This window comes from Labeo rohita, chromosome 8 (genome assembly GCF_022985175.1).
Source record: "Labeo rohita strain BAU-BD-2019 chromosome 8, IGBB_LRoh.1.0, whole genome shotgun sequence".
In the NCBI taxonomy this organism is placed as follows: Eukaryota; Metazoa; Chordata; class Actinopteri; order Cypriniformes; family Cyprinidae; genus Labeo; species Labeo rohita.
The window spans coordinates 1,994,520-2,012,844 of record NC_066876.1 but is presented as its reverse complement, the minus strand read 5'-3'; the positions used below and the strand labels follow the sequence as shown (position 1 = coordinate 2,012,844).

Genomic DNA, 18,325 nt, shown 5'->3' with positions numbered 1-18,325 from the left:
AAACCAATCAATGCTAACACCAACCAGCACTGATCTAGCTATCTGTTAAACCTGCAATTGCATTCTATGATTTTTCTAGGCTTTTTGACAAATTACTTGATGTTCCTCTTTTGTAAGTTGCTTTGGAGAAATGCATCAGCTAAATTTTAAATGTTAAAATAGGTTATATTGTTATTTTGGCATAATTCATTTGGCAGTGCCAAGTCTTCAGCTCTTGTGAGACTTTCAATTGAATCTAATAGTACAGGATCAGCTTCTAGTTCAAAACGATGAATACGGTTAACGATAAGTGTTACCGGCAAAGAAACCTGGCTCCTAAGAACAATCAAACTGAATTGAAGTGAGTGTTGTAACATATAGTATTTGCTTAAACGAAAGCAGGGCTGCGCACTAGCAAGATTAGTAGAAACGAAAGGCGGGCTACTCACCACGGCTCTCGTACATGCTCCTGGACTGCGCCCAGATCTTGAAGGGGTCCGGTTTCTTCTGGAGCGTCCCATTGGCTGAGGGGCCGTCAAAGGGGGGCAGGACGGGCAGCGGCTGGGTGGGAGGAGGCGGCACGGGCGGAGGGGCGCCCAGCGTGTCGGCGGGCACGATGGGCTCCGGGCGGCCGGGCGAGTTGGTGTGTGTGCTGCGGTGACTGCATATGCTGTGCTGAGAGCTGCCCTGACTGTCCTTCCTTTCCAGCTGCTGAGAGACACAGACATTCAAAGGTTCACTCCGCAGGACTAGTTGACCTAGAAATCACTTGTCATAATTTACCCACTCTCACGTCGTTTCAAACGAGCATGATTGTTTGTTTTCTGAGGAGACGTCCAAGACTGGACCCTGCAATACTGCTGAAGACAAACACCTTCCAGCACTACAATGAAGTAGTTTAAAGGGGTCATCAGATGCAAACTTCACTTTTTCATGTTGTTTGAACATTAATGTGTGTTGTCAGTGTATGTACAAATCTACCCTATAATGATAAAAATCCATGCAGTGGCTTTTAATTAATCTGTAAAAATAATATTCCCTTTTTCAAATCGACCCATTCTCAGATGCCTGTCGGTGTGGCGTCACATTAGCATCACCGATAGTTGATTGACATGAGCGTTTTACCTCAGATCAGCTGTAGCAGTTCGACCTGCATTGTTTCAATGTCGGAGCAGGGATGTAAGTTAGACAAGAATATCTCTGATTGAGTGATTGAGGTGTTGTGTTGCTGGATGTAATAATGAACATAGTGGTTGTCATTTACTCCCGACATCTGAGCTGCTGAAGATGCAGTGGATTACGTTTGTTTGTGAAGGGAATGCGCCTCCCGATCTACATATATCCGTCTATGTTTGCGAAAATCATTCATGATCCAGCTTCACTTACAGCAGAAGTGAGTATAAGGTGTTTTTTTTATGAATCTTTGTAATCACCATTCCTAATCACGTGCTAGTTAGCAAGTTTCACGGCTAAACGCGCTAAACGTGGCTAAAGTAAATCTCTCAGAGCAGCACTTCACTCCATGGAAGTGGAGTGGGATCATTTTTGCAGAGCTCATTTTGACAAGGTAAAAAGGGTGTTGTTTTACAAAACCATTGAGAATTTTTAACCAAAGTATATTATAGACTTTTCATTAAGACCCTAAAGAATCATATCAACTTGTGGAAAATGGGCATCCGATGACCCCTTTAAACAAAGTCTTCTGAAGCCATATGACATGTTAGTATGAGAAACAGACCAGAAATTTGTTCACAGACAGGAGAATCTCATTCACGCTTTTTGTTTTCTAGTCTGACTGAGTCACGGTGGACAAACACAGCGTCTGTTGTCAAACCTGTGGGACGAGTGTAAAGCAGTGGTAAATGTACACCATCCACTGACAAAGCGATGGTAAATTTTGGGAACAGACAAATTTCTATTAATCGAGCATCGCTGACAATGAACTCAATAAGTACTCAATAAGTAGTATCGCAGATTAATCGGCCTGATCGATATATGTGGCATTGAGAGATTATGACACTGAACAAAATATCAAACATGACTGGGTTTGACCTAGAAAGAAAGAATAATACATGAAGAGAGAAATAAAAGGAAAGAAAATGGAATTTGGTGCAAGAGAAGGGATGGAATGAGAAAAGAACAAAAAAAGAGGCCAGGCCTAAAAATAGACAGTTCACGGAAATAATGGATAGAGAGGAGTAACACACAGTCGATACGCTGAGTGTGTGCCTACAATTCAAGCACAAAACACTCATTCAGCCACTATTACACACACTGTGCAAAGAGTTTACTCAAAAGCCATTCTTTGATCTTTCAGTATGGCTATAAATGTCATGTAAAATGATATTCAAACTCACATTAGACACTTTTAACATTGAATAAAGCACATAATTAGTGCCTGAGATTATCACTGTCATAGTTTGTATGTTGTTGTTTCAGCCTTGACGGTGCAGAAAATACAAACTAACTCTTGTTTCTAAAATAGATTTTGTATGTTGACGTTGTCGCTGGTTAAAACAAAAACTCATATTAACATGGAAAAGATACCTTTTATTGTGTGTGGCATTGCATCTGGTTAGAGCATGGTGTGAAAGGAGACTGAAAAAGTAGGTTTTTGATGTGAATGTAAATAGCAATGTCCTGCTTTGGAAATGTGTGTTATACCCAAACCTACATTCAGAGCATGGTGCTGATGACACATACTGTACCAAGCTGTAAATGATATGACCATGTATTTATAACATTTTAAAACTAAATACAAAATGGCCAATCCCGAAATTTGCTGATTTGGGTACATTTCATATCAGTGGTATCTCTTGGTTTCTTATTTTGTACCAAAATATAGAGGTATAATGATAAATTAAGCCATTTTCTAGTATATAAAACTGCCCAGGTAGCTTCAAGACCTGACGACCTGATGAAGTGTTGTGCAGATAAAGCCTCACGCTCACTTTGACACCTTCCTGTCATCTGTTAAAGCGTTGTAAGAGAACGGACTGGTTTAACATCATGAATGCATGGTCTAACGATGGTTTGAATGGTCAAGCAGGAGTTAAAAAGTAGTTGTTTGACAAAAAAAGGAAACAGGATGGCCAATGGACAAATTTATCAACAGTTATGAGCATTTGTGCTCTGGCCATACACTTGTAAGTCTGAGGGGTTTTTTTTTTTTTTTTTTACTGGTTTCATCATCCACCATGGGCTACAAAGTAATAACACACTTCTCTGTTCAATACTAACAGCAAGTTAGTTACAGTGATTTCACCACAGATAAAGACTTGCTTTTATTTAATGTGTTTATGTTATGTAATATGTTCAATATATACACATTTTAACTGCTTACTGACACAATTAATGTTTTTTTGTCAGGAAGGCTAAATGAAAAGAGTGACTAAATAAGTTCACATCTGAGACATGAGTGGAGTGAAGGAGCAACCACTAAATGACAAAGCAAGACAATATTGGATGGATATTTTTTTACCTATATTTATACTTTTCTACTTAAATGGTTCTTTAATACTTTGTTTCCCAATCATTTGGGTGGTTCTCCACCCAACCCCATTACCACTGAGCATTTAACCGGAAACAGTATTCATATGCGACATCACTTACATCTTAAATGTATTCCTTGAAATTATGGTGTTGTAAATTCTTCTAAGCAATCATTCATTGGTCTGTCAGGTCTGTCATTTCAAGTGCAACAGTTATACACGGATGAGTCACAAAGATGAAAATAAATGTGCAACAGTTTGATTGCAACAAACTTTGCCTATATGTATGTGCTGAGGTGAGAAATGAAAGGGAAGTTGTCTTACCAGCACTTTGGGGCTTCTCTTGGGCTGCAGGACTCCTGTGAGACAGCGGCAGAGAGAAAGAGATATCATCACCCTCATGTCACACAACACACGCACTGCTCTAAGCTTCACTCCTCATATCAGATGCAGCCCTGAGCAGAGCCGCACGTCCCTCCTTCTGAGCGCTGTGATGTGTGCTCGTGCATCAGCTGCTGCTCAGGATCCTGCTCCACCCACCCGTGTGTGAGTGTGTGTGTGTGTGTGAGAGTGTGTGTCTCTGATGGATGCACACACACACACACACCACTTTTATCATATAGTAGAAAATCACATAACAATTACACTTAAGAATCAATATACCTCAGTGTAATCAGCATTCATGAAATTCTCATGGTTTAAAATGCATATATTTTACCCAGATAGTTTTGTCATGGAGTTTACATGTCTTTTTATTTTTCATGCTTTAGTCCACAATCAGTAATCTTGCCATGTTATTATCATGACTTACAAGTAACACTCCAAATCTGTGAATTCATCAAAATCTACCAGAATCCTGTATAATACAGACATAGGTTTGTTTTTGTGTTGCGACAAACAATATTGACAAGTATTTGTATTTATAATGTTGATTTTATGTCACATAATGAGGAAATAATGTCAGTTTCAGTCAGATCAGTGTCTGTTTGATGCAGAATACAACCAGAAATTGGTTATAATGGATTCATAAAATGGATTCATGGCTGGTGTAGTTCTCCATCTGGAATTTGGGTAATAAATGTTAATGTTTTTTTTTCTCTACATGAAGTTGAAATTCCACTGACTGATGGCCTCAGCAGAAGCATAAACCGCTGATTCATAAGACTGAAGCTGATGAAAGCTTATACAAAACTGTGTGAACTCATGGATGTGATTGTTCTTGAGCAACGGTTTCACTCCTCATTTTTAGAGTAAGTGTTGTGGCTATTGTACATATGAATGTAAGGCTCCTGGTGTCAGTCACTTCCAGTTTTATTAGCTGTACTGCAACAGTCCATTATTCTGCTTGATGCTGCAAACTGCCGTTTCTCATATTTATAGTTTCTTCATATTATTTCAATGTATTGTCATTATTATAAATAAAGTGATTTTTACGTTTACTTTGTCATTCTTCTAGTTACTTCACTACAGCGGTTAATGAATCCTGCACAGAAAACATCTTACTTCTGTACTGCAATTAAGATGAACAGCTTAATATGCATAAAAATACAAACATAAACTATTTTAACACTTTTCAGCACAGAACGAGTTATGTTTATCATCAACATTGCTCTCACTTCATCAGTTGGCTTGAAATTATTATTATTATTATTATTATACTGAGCATGCTGCAATACATTCTGGGATTGTATTCTCATAGATATATGTTCAGATATATGTTGCATTAGATTTTGAGCCAAACAAGCCTTTACTTACTGAATTGTAATTAGGCTGACTCACTTTGTGTCAGGAACGCACGCAAGGACTAAAGATGGTTTCTACAGAACATGTGTGCTGTATATGATACAGAATATGCTCTCGTAATGATAGAAAAGCACAGATACTCAAGCTGATTTCTGACACTCTCTATATCAGCTCTATAGCAGCATTCTGTCTGTTCTCAGTCTCTCTAGAAATAATCTGAGTATCGTCATGGAAACAAAGAAAGGCAAGAAATTCATGTAACTGCACACAGCTGAACGTGTGTGTGTGTGTGTGTGTGTGTGCATTCCTATCATTATGGGTTCATTCTATAGGCATAATGGTTTTTCTACTGTACAAACTGCATTTTCTATCCCCTTAAGGTTTGCGACCTTCAACGTCAAAATAGTCATTTTGGCCCCTTTTCCCACCAAATAAAATTCACGTGGAGCCACAAAATATTGGATCCCCAACTACAAATAACACGGCATATAGCTTTATACTCAGTTATGTTACAAGGCAGGGGAGTAGCAATCATGAGGGGGACAGAAATGTCAAATGTAGTAATAATAATAATAATAATAGACCTAATAATATTTATTTATGTATGTCTAATTTACATATATTTTATAGCTTCTGTACTATAATTAATGCTATGTCAATTACCACTGTATCATATAAAAGATTTCTAAAACACACATAACCCCAGAGCAGGCACCTCCATCAGGGGGGTATTTGAATTTCTAGGGGAGGCATAAATCACATTGTGTGTCTCACATTGTGCATGGGGGGTTTTGGGTAGGAAGCAATCTGTGATCACATGCAGTTGCTGCAGCAACTGCAATCGCTTTCTTATGTGCGCTGTTTTATCGGTTTCACTTTCGCTTTCGAAATCAATCACGTTCAGCAAAGAGGGGAGAGGATGGAAAGTGGGGTGCACAGCAACTTGTTTGGGGGCAGCCTTGTATAACCAAATACTGTCACAACCGTTTTGTGTCTTTATGTTTCATCAGTTAAAATTTATGCTTGTTATTCAGCTTAGCAACTGCGATAGCGGGATGGCCTTTGTCCATATTAGGGATTTTCTGGCACGGCAAAAGTTATTAGGCTGTTACTTCTATCATATGAGCCATTTTGGACTTTCTGCACAAGAACGCCCTCCGGCTTCAAGTATGAATGAAACATACAACACATGAGAGCGTTTCATTCATACAACAAATGAAAGTGTTCAGTACTCCGTGATGTTCACATCGTTTTGGATGTGGATGTAAGAATAAAATGTATCCAAAACCACGTGACTATCTTGTCTCTTTTAATTTAAATCTAGATTTATTCAAATTGGTCCTTGAAAACCTCAACACACTTGCCTGTCAAAAAGTGAAGGGGAAGAGTTTAGGTTTTATTAAAAGTCCCCTATGTATTGTAGGCTACACCAATGTTAGAGGGGGCCACCGCAGAGGGATGAAAGTGCCGCGGGTTGCCCTAACCCTACACCTAAACCTACCCCTCATTAGTGTTGCAGTACTCAAGACCGGTCACATTTTCAAACAAGTTTTTGCTATTTGCTATTATTAGTGAATAATACTATATTGAACAAAACTGCTGTGTTTTCGACTAGATGCCATTTGTTCCTGATTGTAGTGAAGCAGGCGAACGCTGGTTGGTAACGCTGATTTCGTGAGTGTAAATGCATGCACTCACCTCTTTGCACCAGCAGAGTAACTTCGCTCCCTCGTGGACATTTGCTGAGGAGATCCACGATCTGGTTGTGGCTCATGCCCTGCACGTTCCTCTTGTTGACTTCTAACAGGATGTCACCCTCCTTCAGTCCTCGACAGCGTGGGTAATCCACGATCTGCTTCACCTTCTGCCCTCCGCCAACCAGACTGTCTGCGATGGTGAACCCGAAGCCCTTGTCGCCCTTTTCGATGTGGACCGTGATCAGTTCGGGCTGCGTCGCTATGGACGATGCCAGCGTCACCACGTCGCTGGCGTAAGCGAGGCAGCTGTCGGCCGTACCCATCAGAGCACTGTCCGCGGCGGGGCCGTACGGAACGGGCTCGACGGTCCCGCCACCGCCGGACGTCATCTGAACTGGCAGGCCGGGGATGGGCTCGAAGCCCTCCTGACTGTTGACTATGATGGGCTCTTTGTCCAGAATGGCCACTGAGGTGACCAGGCTGGTGTTGGGGTCGTCGGGGTCAAAGGGCAGAGGGTATCCGCGGCACAGCTCCAGCTGGACCATGGAGCCGATGGGGATGGACTGGAATATCTTCACCACCTGAGCGTGAGTGTACCCCAGCACGATGGTGTCATTCACACTGACGATGACGTCACCTGCAGGACACAAATGTTTGTAAGAGACACACTCGTGTAACCTGCCGTTCACCATCAAACAGATGAGATGAGATGAGGCCGAAACCAAGAATTCAGGATGCATTCGGCTGTATGTAATCATTAACACATTGTACAAACATTTAAATTGCAAAGAAGTCTGTCATGTCATCTGTTCGACTGTTTTGACATGAAATTTTAATATTTAAAGGCAGTTGTAATTAAAACTTGTTTTCATGACAGATTTATTCAAACATTCATCAAATAATGAAGATAACAGGTCAAGTAAAAACATCATGACATACTATAGTGCATATAACTGTCAAAAAAGAGTTCATCTCTAGTTATTTTTTTAACTGAGTGTCTTCTCTGAAGTAAATGTGATGTTACGTGACATTGACCTAGAGCTGTTTTACAGACGTCTTTCGGTGGTTGAATCACATGATTCATGATTTATTTCAGTAAGTTGTTCTGTTTCGTCTGATGTTCATTTATGTGTATTTGCTGCTATAACTAGTAGTAAAGAAGAAGAGATGATCGCTTCACATAAGTTTCAGCCCTCCAAAACTACTTCGGGCAGAAACTGGAAATTGTTGTTTTGACAATATGTTTTCAGTTGCTGAAATTTGGCGTATCACTATCAAACAGTTCTTCTAAACCAGTTCCCTGTAGCGATTAACCAATTAGCAAAAACTTCAGTGCAAATCCTTTACTCGTCAGGTAGCACTCAGGATGAGTTACTGAGGTAAGAGGTGTAAAAAACTGCATAGAGATGATTAGCTAAAATTATTATCTTCATGGCAAATACACAACTTGCATGTCTAACAGCATTTCTTAATGCAAAACTATGTGACAAATCTCTTTGTGGATTTTGTCATTTGATATGCAGTGTTTGTGAATCCCTCTATGCTTTTGGATCATTAATATGTGAGAGGGGGATGGTGCTTTGATTTCAGTGTGGGTGGGGCTAAAGAAACACGTGTCCTGTCTGATTAGGACACAAACTCAGATGAACACAGAGAGCTATTGTTGTGTCATGTCTGGTTAGGATGTTCGGACCTGTTTCCATCTTTCCGTCCACAGCGGCCGGTCCGTCCAACACCAGACTCTTGATCTGCAGGAACTCGTCCGGTTCATCGCCGCCGACTACAGTGAAGCCAAAGCCTCGTCTGCTCTTCAGCAGCTTAGTGCTTATGAAGGTCCCCTTGAGTTCGGCTGGATTACGGGTAAAGAATGGCTTTCCTCCTGCTCACGTACACACAAACACTGAGTTATTAATTATTCACTTCTGTCACTGGAAATGCTTATGGGAATAAAAGTGAGTGAAGTCTCACGCTTGGGGCCTGGGGCCTGAGGGGCCGACGGACTGTTCTGAGGGTCTCTGTACGTCTCCAGATGACTGGGCACGTAAGAGCCGATCGCAGCTCCGGCAGATGAGTGCTCCTCTATCCATTCTGACACAAACAGACAACAGAAAGAAACATTAGACTGCCACAAAAATAGGATAAGAGCAGTTTGATAACACAACAGTGATTTTCTTACATTGTATGTGTCAATTCAGTATTACAATTTCTTACTCAATGCTCACTGTACTATGGAAATACATACTAGCATATGTCAGTATGTTTAGTCTTTGGTATTAAGCATCAGTAAGTGTTTGGATGTGCTCTAATTGGTTAAACGATCAGGCTGAAGTGAGCCGCACCTCTGATGTAGCGTCCGCCCTCCGGTGACTGCTGCGCGTCCAGCTGTTTCTGCCGTCGGGCCTCCAGAACGGGGTTCTCATACTGCGTCTTACGGTTAATATGACTGAGACACAGACACACACAGTCAGTCAGAATCATCACGCTCAGACAGATCCAAGATCTGTTGACTCCAATAAATGCTTGGACAATCAATCTGACTCCCTTCTCTATACGAAACCACACAATGCATGATGCAGTCTGAAATGTGGCCAGGATCCAGTGTGTTTTGTTGCTGAATAATTCCTTCTGTAATTGTTTTCCAAAATATGCACAAGGCCCAAATAGATCAAGTTGATAGACAGAATAAAGTCCAGGCATTACATTCACACACATAAAACACTGGGATTTTCATCAGTTCTGAAGTCATTTAGTGAACTAACTGAGGGATCTTCCACTTACTCAACATAATAGACTCCATACACCGGGTCATCGATCTTCTCCCAGCCAGGAGGCAGTTCTGACACACGCAAACCAACAAACACACAAATCAAGAGGCATTGAGCAAAGAAATCATAGACGCTGCATGCAATGTGCTGTCAAGAGTTTAGTAAGTGTTGTGAAAACGACTGCCCACACTCTCACCAACATTTCCATTCGTTTTTCTGTTTTTATTGAGTACTGGACAAGGATTTTTAAAAATACAGTGTTGAAACACTGCATATTGCAGTATTATCGCATGGTTAAGCTTGATCTGCTGTGATGCTGTAATTGAGCTACAGAAATATGAGTAAACGCCTGGTCAGAATCAAGAGGTCAAGGGTCAGAGCGTACGTTTATTTCACTTTAATTAAAAGTTAGATTTTTCGGACTATTTTGAATGAAAGTCCAAAAAGATAAACAGCAATAAGACATTTAGTTACATGACGGCACTGTATATTTCACATCACTATTTATGCATGAAACTCAAAGTTGAACAGAATCACACAGCACTGTCAGATTTTTTGTTAGTTTGAAAAGCGGCTTTTAGGAGCATTGCATTCACACTCTCTCTCACACACACACAAAATATCTGAGCACTAAAGAATTGGTAAGTGACATCCTACTGCTGAAAACAAAGACACACACACAGTTATGCTAACAGTGTTTTACATAATCAGACTGTCACAGGTGGGAAGAGAGACGTACCGAGATCATTGTCCAGCTCTTCCGTATGTACACCCTCTTCTCCAAGAGAGAAACACAGACAAGACAGAACAGACAAGTGTGAATATCTGATGAATAACAACAGAAGAACAATTACAGTTCTCAAGATCAGCGTGCCTTCCAGGTACATTTAACTTGAATATTTGTTTGTTTGTATATTTTGAACATGTGATGTGTCTCCATTTCAGGCTTGTTTAGACATATTTCTCCCTCATAATATTCAGGTTCTGATGTCCCTGCCGGCAGTAACGCAGAGTGTGTGGGCAGCAGATGAACACTGCTGATGAAGGACGCCCTCTGCTGGTCAGAGACATGCTGCTATAACAGCCTGCAGCCTTCAGGCACATCTTCAGCGATCGGCCCGGGTTTCTGATGAACAATTCTGACACTGATGTTACCTTATGACTGCAATGCTCAAACATATTCGACTCCTGCTGTCCTCAACATTATCTGAAAGACCCTATCACTTTTCCAGCTGTTTGTGATTTACTGTTTGTAACGTTTAACTTCTACTCAATAAAATAATTACTTTATATAATTTTAGGAGTTTAAAATTCAGCTCTAGAAATCACACGTTTAAAATTCCCTCATATATCCAGGTTTGGGAATCCTGAAAAACAGTTTGGTTACTATAATAAGGAAATTTTTGATTATTAATAGTTTTAGCTTATTTTAATGGCTGTTCTGTCTCATTTGACATAATTTTAGGTCATCTTGAGGCCCTCTAGTGGGCCCCGGACCCCTGCTTGAGAGCCACTCCCTATGGATAAGTGTGTGTGAATTAAAGCGTGTCACCCGTGTAGTGAACACACAACAGACCTGTGTGAAGCAGCACTGAACACCCAGCTAAATAACATGACTTTATAGGCATGAGAGGATATTTGAACAGAGCGCTCCAGATGTGTTATGGTATCCGTGGTGTGTGTGTGTGTGTGTGTGTGTGTTTTTGTGTGTCTTACCATCATCGTCACAGTCCTCCAGAGGTTTGGGCTGTTTGTCCTGACATCGAGGGTCCATCCATGAGGTCGTCTTTGTGTTGTGGCTATAAACAACAGCAGCACTGGCATTATTACTGAGGTAATGAAACTGTCAGTAACAGATTTTTGAAGCGTGATCGTGTACGGCATGATCATGAATGTGACAGTACACCAGCAGCTCTAATGCATGTGTTCAGTGTGTGTGATTGCTCTTGTACCATGATAATACCACAGTATTCTGTGTCAGTGTATGGCTCGAGCTCTCATTCAGTGTGAGGGGTGTGGTGCACGGCTCGTACTCTATGAAGTATATCTCTCCGTTCTCGGTGTAGGCCATCTCCCAGTTGTCCGGCAGCGGTCCCAGCGGGTCCTCGTCCGGAGGAAGGCCCGGGTGTTTGGACGGCGGCGACGCGGCCATGTTGTTCAGCACATAGGTGGGGGCATTGTCTCGCACCACGCCGTGCACGTCCGGCCGGCTGGAGTCTCCTGTGCACAACAGGGGAGAGGGGAAGAGACTACGAGCTAAGAATTCTGGGTAAAATACAGGAGAAAGTGGGAGAAGACACAAGAGAACAGTCACAAACACATGCACACAGAGCTCATACACAAGACTCGGCCTTTGGCGTTAGCGTGTTGCTAAGCAAACAGTGTGATACATTATACATACAAATATTGGTAAACATTACAACAAAGACTGTATGAGTTTGAGATCCATCCTTTCACACTGAGGACAAACGAGGGAATCATATGCAACTATTACAGAAGATTCAAACACTTACTGATGCTTCAAAAGGAAAAACCATGCATTGAGAGCTGGGGGTAAAAACATTCTGAATTTGAAGATCAAGGTAAATTTAACTTATTTCTTTTGTCTTCTGGGAAACATGTAATTATCTTCTGTCGCTTCTGAAGGGCAGTACTAAATGAAAGAATATGATATTTAGGCAAAATAAGAAAAATGTACACATCCTCATTCTGTTCAAAAGTGTTCACCCCCGCCTCTTAATGCATTGTTTTTTCTTCTGGAGCATCAGTGAGTGTTTGAACCTTCTGTAATAGTTGCATACGAGTCCCTCAGTTGTCCTCAGTGTGAAAAGATGGATCTCAAAATCATACAGTCATTGTTGTGAAGGGTACAAATACATAAAAATGCTGGAAAACCAAAGAATCTGTGGGAGCTGAAGGATTTTTCTGAAGAACAGCGGGCAGTTTAACTGTTCATGACAAACAAGGATAAAATACAAACAAGCTGCTGCTCCTGTGCCTTTACAGCTCATGTCTCAGATTCTCTACCAAAAAAAAAACACCTCTTTGGTTTTAATTGTCATGTCTATTGCAGTCACACTCAGGTGACCCTGCAGTGCTCACAGAAGTCACAGAAGTGTATTATTTTAGTGTATTATTATTTGTATTGTTTTAAAGCCATATCTGAGCGCACCACACCAAAGCGAACGCACAGACAGATGGCAGAATACTCTTTCATGTCGTATTGTGCTTTAACTGTCAGATACACACAAGGTTGTCAAAAACACAATGGGTTGTGTCTGTGAATGTAAACAGCTGGAAAAAGAAATCACATGGGTATGTCATGTACAGTACCCACTGCTGTCTATTATGTTCATTTCAATCAATCAAACAAACAGAAAATTACTCACTGCTCTTGACTGAGTAACTTCTGTACATTTATAGCTTCTGTAGCTGTGCAGAGATCACTCAGCGGAGGAGCTAAGCTAATAAGGCAGCGATCAGCCATGGGCGGGGCCTGTTCAATGTGACATCACACTGGAGTGCATTCCTGAACACTCATTTTGAAACACTGTTTTTGATTAATGGGGAAAACAACAAATGGAGCGGCTGGATTTTCACCACAATAGGGTGTTTGTGTACACATAATTATGCAGACACATAATTACACTCAAAAACAACACCAAAGTTAATTTTGCTTTAAATTCAAAGTGATTCAGGACAGCGTGATGTCAGCATCTTGCTCAAATGTAAAAATACACAGCACACACACAAACACTGTGTAAAACAGGCCATATCTTTAATTAGACTTAACTATTTGACTGTTCAGTACTGAATGAACATTTAAAATCAGCTGATCTTCATGTGTTTTGTTGGTGGCAGCAGTGCAGTTAGTGAATTCACCTACAGTCGTGTTCATCTACACTTTCAAAGGCCGGCTCATACTGGTCTGTTGTCCGGGACTGCAGCTGAGACGGAGAGCTCAGCAGAATGCTAATATACAACTAGCAGCATTCAGTGTCTTTATAAAAGACATTAGCCAAAGACGAAACACGCACAACTTACAGCCTTTCGATCTGTAGAGGTCCACTAAACCAGCCCTAACTGTGTTACTGAGCAACAGTGTTTAGAAACTGCTGGCACACTGTCAGTCAAGATCTTACTATTCTGTTTTATTTATTTTTGCAGGTCTATAGAGGATCTGTGTGCAACTTTTTTTTTAAATCAAAAAAATGCTGCTGACAAAGCACTTCAAAACAGCCCTACATTTGAGACAAATGTTATTAACATATTATTCATACACAGTAACATATTATTTACTGAACTGTACTTTCACAGACAGTAAGAGCTGTGTTTACAGTAGCTGTATTACTGTACATCAGTGAGGCTGTTCTCTGTTATCTGACTGTTTTGAACTGATTCAGTCTTAAGCGTTTCATCACTTTACTGCGGAACTGAAATGCCATCTGTAAATTTAATGGCACATAAAAATGTACTCAAATACCATCCTACCACTTTTTAGCACAAATCTCGACTGCTCTCAGAAAATGTTGAATCCAGTTGGTTCCTTTAGGACATTCTGTATATGTCCCAAAATGCCCTGTGCGAGTGTGTGTCACTCTGCTCAGTTTGTTATGAGGTGAATAAAGTGAAAAAGCTCCGCTCACTTCGCGACACCTCGAGTAAAGTGTTTGTGATGAGCAGCAGTCAGTCATCACGGTGGTAGAGCTCAGCAAAGAGTCTATTAAAAACAAACAGCTGCAGACCGGTCATGTGAAAACACATGCCATCATGCCAGCAGATGTCAAACACCTACTTTGATATACCTACTGAAATTAATGTGCAGACGCTTTGTACCAGCTGTTAACATTTGCTTGTCATGTCAAACTAGATGCTTCACAGTTCATCAGTTTGGTCCATAAAACATCATTGTGTTCTTCATATTTTACCCACCTAAAACTAATACGTCACTCCATATTGTGTGAATACACAGAATATGTATGTCACAGTTTAACCAAATATATTACAATATAACACATCCTCTCATAGCTTATTTTGTTTATGAAACAGCTACTATATACTTTACATTTAAAATTTTTTATTTTTTTAAATACACACAGCTAAAAATAAAGTGCAATTTACCCACAAATATTACTTCATGGATAATATGCAATATTTACCAACAGTAGAGAAAATAGTTAATTCAGTTACAAACTCAAACTCTAGTCATAATGCGCTCTCTCTCGCTCTCTCTCTCACACACACTGAAATAAGCCCGCCTGATCTCAGCACGTGATCTGATCATTCACACACACACACACACACACACACACACACACTCCAGCCGGCAGACTTTCACACAAAGACGACGAGTGCTTCATCAGCGCACACACACACACTCACCTGTAAACGTGTTGTTCATGTCTGCATCCTCCTGCAGCGCCGTACGCTCTACTCCCGCATGCTGCATGCGATCACAGGACTTCTGGGAACCAGTGCAACTGTCTCGCAAAGCATCATGGGTAATCACTGTCCTACTGAGAGGCTGGATGGGTGGCTTGGGTGTCCCATAATAGTTACCTAGGCAACCAGGAACCCATTAACATGCTTGAAAAGAAAGAGGGACAGAAAGCATCGCAGAGAAAGAGAGGGAGAGAGAGATTTGTAACACACACACACAGAAACACACACACACACACACACACACACACACACACACGCTCAGCTCAATGCAGAAAAACACAGCAGAGGCAAATGTGAGCTTTGCTCTAAAAGTGACGCTAGAGAGTGTTGTAGGACTTCTGCAGAAGTACAAAGACATTTCTGTAGGTTTGGTCAGAGACTGTAAACTGCTGTAAAATAGTTTAAATCCATCAGCACACAAAACTAACAGCCATAAACTACAGCTTACATATATACAATATCAATGTACTGAAGGCAGCTTGAAAAAATATTGAATTCATAGTTGTATAATAAATGGGATTCAATTCATATGCTCTCATCACATTCATTTAAAGGGGACATCGGATGAATTTTTTACTTATTTAACTTTATTTGCATGCAGTTTGGTTTTCTGGCGTGTCTGCCAGCTCAGGAAGATTGAAAAGAAAACACACAGCCAGTTTGTTATGTGCCATTTCATCTGCAGCCACTTTCTACAAAGACAGTAGCTAGATATGTGAAAACGACCACCTCTGAGCCTATACGGATATTTTCACATGTCTCGTGTGGACACGCCCCACGGAAGAAAGGGGTGGGGTGAGCATTAGCTCATTATCATTTAAACACACAGGGACCAAAAATAGTGGCTGTGTTGCTTTACACAACCATTGAGAAATTTTAACCAAAGTATGTTACACACATTTCGTGAAGACGCTAAAGAATCATAACGACTTGTGGAAAACAGGCACCCGATGTCCCTTTTTAATGCAATTATTACTAATTCTATTTTACATTATAATGGTTTCATTTTGTTCTCTGTGATTTGTAAGTACTCCTTGCACACATACGCACACAAACATCAGCGAAGGAGTGTACACATGCACATATTTCATACTTGTTAAAAAAAAGCTCAGTCATACAAAGATGGCAAGTGACTTCTGAATATCACTGTTTTGTCATTCATAAGGTAAAGTATTTCTCTGTCTTTTACTACACTGGTTCCAGTCCTGGGGTTCCACTGCTCTGCACATTTTGTACGTCTCTCTCATCTGACGCTCTTGGTTCAGTTCGTGGATTTCCTCCTGACAAGCTGCTGATCTGAATCAGGTGCGTGAAATAAAAGACATAGAAAACGTGCAGAGCAGTGGAAACCCAAGACTGACAGCTGCCAATCATCCGCAGCTCAACAAGGCTCTTCAGAAGGGCTTTGCGTGTGAGTGTGCAGCGTTCCAGAGAATATGAATCAATGTGATTCTTTTGTTTAGTTTTTTGGCTATGCTACCATGCTAATGCTATCTTCGGGCTCGTGCTATGGTTTTATCACAGTCATTCCACAGAGGGGTCATCGGATGCCCATTTTCCACAAGTTGATATGATTCTTTAGGGTCTTAATAAAAAATCTATAATATACTTTGGTTAAAAATTCTCATTGGTTGTGTAAAACACCCTTTTTACCTTGCCAAAATCAGCTCTGCAAAAATCATCCTGTTCTGGTTCTAAGACGCTCATGTCAATCAACTATCGTGGGAGCGGCCTCAGGCATCTGAGAACGCCTCGATTTGAAAAAGGGGATATTATTTTTTACAGATTAATTAAAAACCACTGCATGGATTTTTATCATTATAGGGTAGATCTGTACATACACTGACAACACACATTAATGTTCAAACAACATGAAAAAGTGAACTTTGCATCTGATGACCCCTATAAGGCTGCTGTGTGATGGGACCATGACTGACGTACCATCATACGTGCCGATCTCTAGCAGTCCTCCACTCCGTTCCAGCTCCAGGAAATCCTCCACAGACAGGAAGTTGTAGTCCACACCATGAAGCTCTCTGTCACGAGGAGGACGGGTCGTACCTGCAAGAGAAACATGTGGAGGGTCAAATTTCCAAACTCAACTTTTCACCCTGGTCATCTGTACAGACCACAGCAGGCCAGGGATCAGCACTGGTAAAGGAGAGTTTGCAAAGTCTCACAATATGTTGTTTCTTATTACTTATATCTATGGACGACTGTGTGTGTGTGTGTGTTCTGGACACTGGAGGGAGTGTGGAAACACACCAGCTTCTGCTCAGAGTGACCCTATACCCCTCCGTAGCAGTGCAGACGGACAGACAGTCACGCTACCACAGATAAAACCACTGCTCTTCTCTTCATAAACCGCTCTAATAGACTGACAGCTCACAGACGGCTCTGGTTCCCACCGTCCTGATCGAGTCTGACCTCCAGCATGAAAAAAAAACACTCCGAGTTTAAACTACGAAACACACCAAGCACAACACCAGTGCAATAACACAATAAGCCATGAAACAAAAGAACAGTTATTTTGCTGTATTGTAGGAAACACCAGTTATAAATAAAAAAATATATTTTAAGTGCGGTGAAATATACAGTTCATAACTAATGAAAACTTGATGAAAACTACAGATCTCAGGAGTCATCTGTATGGTGACACACCATCAAGAGCTCCAGATACACACCGTCAGCACGGCTCAACATACTTGTGCGAGTCTGACGCTGACAAACCTCAGTATGCAATGGGGTGAGATAGAGTTACATTATGATTCACTTTATCTATAACTCACTGGGTGAGATTCTCTGTTTCAGCGTCAGGACAGCAGCTGTCTGCGCCTAATGTCCACGCCAGACACGTAACAGCCAGACACACAAACTAAGTTTCCACACTAGACGTGTCTGTGGTCACGCACTTACACAGAGGATGTTTCAGGCCCAACTTCCTTCATTCAGAACACTGCTGCACATTCTTACTATAGTAAACATCCTTCCAGCTAAGATATACACCAGCTAGACAGACTGATATGATGAGACTCAACTCTCATTCCTCATCACTTGATGAAGTATGTTGTGCTGATTAATCGCAGCATGTAATCATGATCAGAGTCAGAACATTAATCAGAACAGTCTCATAACACACCAAACGCACACGTGTCACTCTTACAAGGCCTACAGCCGAAATGACTGAGCTCATTCTTCAAGACTTTGT

The 18,325-nt window shown here is 41.0% G+C and overlaps 1 protein-coding gene across 9 annotated transcripts in view; it reads right to left on the bottom strand.

Moving 5' to 3' along the window:
* Nucleotides 1-18,325, bottom strand: part of magi1a (membrane associated guanylate kinase, WW and PDZ domain containing 1a) — a 65,070-nt gene that overhangs the window by 17,835 nt on the left and 28,910 nt on the right. For 4 of the 9 annotated variants that reach the window (XR_007828304.1, XM_051117750.1, XM_051117744.1 and 1 more), the window contains exons 3-14: nucleotides 17,059-17,178; nucleotides 15,058-15,234; nucleotides 11,709-11,940; nucleotides 11,392-11,474; nucleotides 10,415-10,453; nucleotides 9,689-9,746; nucleotides 9,250-9,353; nucleotides 8,879-8,998; nucleotides 8,604-8,789; nucleotides 6,912-7,547; nucleotides 3,795-3,829; nucleotides 429-690 (exon numbers count right to left, since the gene is read on the bottom strand). Coding sequence is in view for 8 of the 9 variants with exons in the window: in XM_051117750.1 (XP_050973707.1) it covers nucleotides 429-690; nucleotides 3,795-3,829; nucleotides 6,912-7,547; nucleotides 8,604-8,789; nucleotides 8,879-8,998; nucleotides 9,250-9,353; nucleotides 9,689-9,746; nucleotides 10,415-10,453; nucleotides 11,392-11,474; nucleotides 11,709-11,940; nucleotides 15,058-15,234; nucleotides 17,059-17,178 (2,052 nt within the window). In the remaining variant the exon portion in view is untranslated. The remainder of the gene's footprint in view (nucleotides 1-428; nucleotides 691-3,794; nucleotides 3,830-6,911; nucleotides 7,548-8,603; nucleotides 8,790-8,878; nucleotides 8,999-9,249; nucleotides 9,354-9,688; nucleotides 9,747-10,414; nucleotides 10,454-11,391; nucleotides 11,475-11,708; nucleotides 11,941-15,057; nucleotides 15,235-17,058; nucleotides 17,179-18,325) is intronic. The other 5 variants (XM_051117751.1, XM_051117746.1, XM_051117747.1 and 2 more) reach the window with 4 other exon arrangements.